The sequence below is a fragment of the Diplotaxodon limnothrissa genome, linkage group LG2 (genome assembly GCF_057381915.1).
Source record: "Diplotaxodon limnothrissa isolate DT_005_m linkage group LG2, D_limnothrissa_male_GT1.1, whole genome shotgun sequence".
Taxonomy (NCBI): domain Eukaryota; kingdom Metazoa; phylum Chordata; class Actinopteri; order Cichliformes; family Cichlidae; genus Diplotaxodon; species Diplotaxodon limnothrissa.
The window spans coordinates 3754369-3758982 of NC_140597.1; the positions used below are offsets into that span (position 1 = coordinate 3754369).

The 4614-nt window shown below is 37.8% G+C and overlaps 1 protein-coding gene across 1 annotated transcript; it reads right to left on the reverse strand.

Moving 5' to 3' along the window:
* Positions 1-447: 447 nt before the first annotated feature.
* LOC146638073 (uncharacterized) lies at positions 448-2090 on the reverse strand. Its single transcript, XM_085360064.1, has 6 exons — positions 2048-2090; positions 1610-1936; positions 1069-1413; positions 846-971; positions 666-721; positions 448-582 (listed from the first exon to the last, which is right to left on the reverse strand). The coding sequence occupies exons 1-6, from the start codon at positions 2088-2090 to the stop codon at positions 448-450; spliced, it is 1032 nt and encodes a 343-aa protein (XP_085216190.1).
* Between the last annotated feature and the right edge of the window lie 2524 nt (positions 2091-4614).

Below are 4614 nucleotides of genomic sequence, written 5' to 3' on the forward strand. Positions count from 1 at the left end.
TCCAAGTAGAAATATGTGTAAAAAAACAAAAAAGCAAAAACGATTTTCAATTTTTTTGTAGTTTATTGCACTTTTTTTGCAATTTATGTAGTTACTATGGACTTAATGCATACATATTATTAAAATATGGGCTATAACAGTTGTATTGATGTATAGCAACTTGAAATGCTCGCAAAAATGGCACTACAGCATGTAAAAATATAATATAAGCTCTGGCGGCCTTGGTTCTATGGTAGGTCTTAAAGGGTTAATTTGAAGTAATTCACAATCAGTGTGATGAAATCATCATAATATACTACATCATACCACTCATTTAATAACTCATAATATTATACATAAATAATTAAGACAAACAAGCAGGAAACATCATGTTTTCAGTTTTCATATTAGTTTACTTTTAGATAAAGATTACTATAAACCAGCCCAGAGACACTCATAGATACACTTTTACATTTTGCATTTAACTTGAGAATAAACACTTTCTTCAGTTTCCAGTTCATTCTTCTTCTTTCCTCTTGTAGATGTAGCTATCCTTCCAGAGAAGTGTAGAGCAGCATAGTTTAGATCATGTCCACTTTCAGCCTATACAAAATAATAAAAAAAAAATTTACCTCATAGAATCATTTTAATAAAGTAAAAAAAAAAGATTTGGTCATAGTACTTACACTGTTGTCCACTGTTTGGCATAAATCACTTTGCCTTGCTTGTGAAGAGCTTTTCTCTATGTTACGGTGACAAAAATAGGAATATTATCTATTTTGTCTGATTTAGAATTTTAAATTAAAGGAGTATTTAGTTTTTCTCACATTAAAGGAAAACTTTAGTGCTCCTACAACAACACTTACTTTTAAATTGTTCGCATGATGCTCTTGGGCTTCGGCAACAGATCAAAATAATATTGACAATCACAGAAATGGCCAAGCAGGCTAATGCTATCACCAGTGCAGAAAATTCAGAACCTCTTCTTTGCTCTAGAAAACCAGAAACAATCAAGAGAAACAATTAGTAATTCTGACAATAATAAGGAATCCTATATGCCATGGTTTATTTTTATAAATAAAATCATACCTATTTGCAGTTTAGCTCCTTTTCCAAACAATATCTTCCCACATGTGGCCACAGCACAATAGTAAGTCCCTTCTTCTGAGGAGCTAATACTTTTATTGAATTGATAAACACAACTCTGCTGAGTCGCAGAGCTATTCCCACATTCATGATGTCTGTTTCCATCAGTGTAGATGATGCTAGGATGAGATGGATTTGATCCTTCTCTAAACCAGAACATACTGAGACCTCCGGAACATGTATTGTTATCAAAATTAGAGAGGAGTGAACAATGAAGAGTGACTGAGCCTCCTGGAGTTGCTATCTTCTTTTGAACAACAGAATATTTCGATGTTTTCTGGGTGTTTCCTGTGTAATATAAATATATTAATAAATGTGATTATAAAATAAACTAAAAGACAAATAGTTTGAGTTTTCAAAAACGACCAAACGTATCTTACATGTAAATGTAATGTTTTCAAAACATGCTCATTCATAAATTATTTTCTGTAGTATTCAATTTTAGCTGCTGAAGCAAACTTTTATAGAAGAATCACATTATTACCTTTTACTAACAAATATGTCGCAGTCCATTTGGTATCTTGGAGCCATGCTGTGAATCCACAGTGATACATTCCCTCGTCCTCTTGTCTTGTCCTCAAAATGGTCAGGTTGGTCAGATTCTTGTCATAATTAACATCCCATTTTGAGTTTTTGAACTCAGGTGCAAAGGCAGGTTCTGCAGAATCCTTCACTGTCCAAATCCTTTGCAGAGAGTCTCCAGGACTCTGCTTGTACCAGTCGACTCTACGCCTGTACTCGGTCTTAGGCAGGTCACACAGCAAAGTTGCAGGTTCACCGAGTTGAACTGTAGTTACTGGAATAAGTGTATCTAATTTGAAAGAAAACAAAATCTAAACCATTAAGTCACAATAATACAGGAAACCACCATGCTAACAGCATACATGTATGGAAAAAACACCCAGAATATAAAAACACTTACATGCTTGATGAATAGCAAGCAGTGCAACCCATATCACAATCATCTTGGCAACATCGCTTTTTAGGGAGCTTGTAGGTATTTCAGTCAGTGTAGGAGGTATTTTAGCACAAACCTTTTATGTCACATGTGTCAGATGAATCTGATTGGTTATCACAGAATATAGATTCAAGGGCACTTCCTGTCACATTGCTCTCTTCCAGGCTTCTGAGGTCTAAATCATCTCTTCCTTGTTCATTTGCACATTATTTCATTGATGAAGTAAATTTCTTTCCCAAAAAATGTTAGGCGCTCATTTACAGTTATTTTAGTTTTCCTATCCAATATTCATGTTCTGCTTTAATCTGTCAGCAAATTTTCCAAATGATTTTACTAGTCTTTTGTTCCCGCTACTGTCAATTTTCATTTAAGTGTTTCTGAATTCATTTAATTGATTATTTCCACTTGCAAAGACAAAAAGAATAAAAAGAATAAAAAGGAAATACAAAAAAATCAAAGTTTGCTTTCACTTATAGATTACCATAGTTTTCATTTCCTGCGTGGGTAACTTTATTCAGCAAAACTAGGTTAAGTCATGACGTCAGCTCAAGTTGACAATTGTACAATAATAAAAACATCTTAGAAAGTTCGTTTTCTAGGTTTATCTGGGTTTAGGTGCTCTGCCTTACCTAAAAGTGAAAACACTTAGATAAATGTTGCATGCATTTATGTATACAGCCATTAGAAGTTCCTGAATTCTAAAACTTAACTTGGTCTTAACTACAGCTTGTACAAATTACTTAGTGCCATTTTCTGATGACAGATCGTTTATTGAATCTCAGAGCTTCTTAGTGGGCTAAACATATTTCCAGCAAGAGATATCCTGCTATTTGGTTTTCTTGCAATTCACTATGGAAGTGTGAAAACTGCAGTGGACAAAAAAAAAGTAGCATATTTATGGTTTATGGTTTACAAATCACAAAAAGATAAAATACTTCACATATTCTAATCATTGATTCGAGACTAGGGAGGAGACACAAACCCAGCCTAAGATGGTCACATGCTAGTTTACTCTTAGTCTACTCCCAATGCCGGAAAAATGGATGGGCTGCATCAAGAAGGGCACCTGGTGTTACAACGTTACCAAATAAAATAAAATGTGGACAAATTAACATAATTGACATAAAATGTCTCTTTTTCAGAAATTTCTGTAGAAGATACTAAAACAACAAGAACTTTTTATGTCATTTAGTTGTTTATCGATTAGCTAATTACTTCACAGTCACTGGTGTAGTGTGAAGGGCCATGATGGAGCAGAAGTTCACATTTTGCAAGGCTTTAGCATAGGCCAGATAGATGTCTGTGCTGTGTCGATGCTGGGGCCCTGGGCAAGATAGCGTACAGATGCAGAGACTCACTGGTCCTCACGTTGGGTGCTTTGTTTTTTACTTTTTCTACGTGTATATGTGTGGGTGTTTTTTATTACTATACATCGATTAGATTCTACTTACAGTCGTCAGGACCTTCTGAGTTTGGGATTACGCTGTGCAAGGAACATTACATCAGACTATCACCACTTCCACGGCATTCCGGAGGACATAACAAGAACTCCAGGGTCGCCATGGTTGGTTCTTCCCAAAGAGGAAAGAAAGGAGGCAAAAGTGTGGCTGCAGGGTTAGCCCGCTAGCACGGCTAAAGAAACAACCATTTAAGCTTACAAGTATCTTCCTCTCCAACGTCGGATCCATAAACAACAAAATAGATGAACTTAGATTACAGACTGCAGTCAACAAGTGTGTGCGGTACAGCAGCATTGTACTACTCACAGAGACTTGGCTGCAGCCATAATTCCGTACTGTCACATGTCTGAACGATTTCAGACCTGTGGCACTCACCCCCATTCCCGCCAAATGCCTGGAGAGACTGGTCATTAAACACATCAGAGCTGCTTTTCCACCATCCCTGGACTCGCACCAGTTTGCATACAGGGAGAACCGGTCAACCGAGGATGCGATCGCCACAGTGCTGCACACATTACTGAAGCACTTGGAACACAGGAACACCTATGCACGGCTCCTCTTTGTAGACTACAGCTCGGCTTTTAATACCATCCGGCCATACAAACTCCGTCCCAAACTCCACCAACTGGGACTTAACTCCTCTCTGTGCAACTGGATTGTGGACTTCCTCACTAACCGTAGACAGAGTGTCAGAGTGGGTAAGAACACCTCTTCCACCCTTGTGGTCAACACCGGTGCCCCTCAGGGGTGTGTTCTGAGCCCTCTGCTATACACTCTCTTCACCCATGACTGTATTTCCTCCTGCGCGTCCAATCTCATTGTTAAGTTTGCAGATGACACTACAGTGCTCGGACTTATATCCAACAATGATGAGACAAACTATAGGACAGAGGTGCAACAACTAGAGTCATGGTGCCACGACAATAACTTGGTCTTAAACACCAAAAAGACCAAGGAGATCATTGTAGATTTCCGGAAGAGGGGCCATAACAACCATCTGCCTCTCTTCATTGGCAGTGAGGCGGTGGAGAGGGTGAGCAGTTTTAAATTCTTGGGGGTAACTGTGACTGA

Bases quoted from the DNA above. Each gene is read 5' to 3' on its own strand.
- LOC146638073 (XM_085360064.1), bottom strand. From the start codon at position 2,090: ATGATTGTGATATGGGTTGCACTGCTTGCTATTCATCAAGCAT. The intron at 1,937-2,047 runs GTAAGTGTTTTT...CTTTCAAATTAG, and splicing joins GCTTGCTATTCATCAAGCAT to ATACACTTATTCCAGTAACT. The intron at 972-1,068 runs GTATGATTTTAT...CTGGTTTTCTAG, and splicing joins AGGAGCTAAACTGCAAATAG to AGCAAAGAAGAGGTTCTGAA.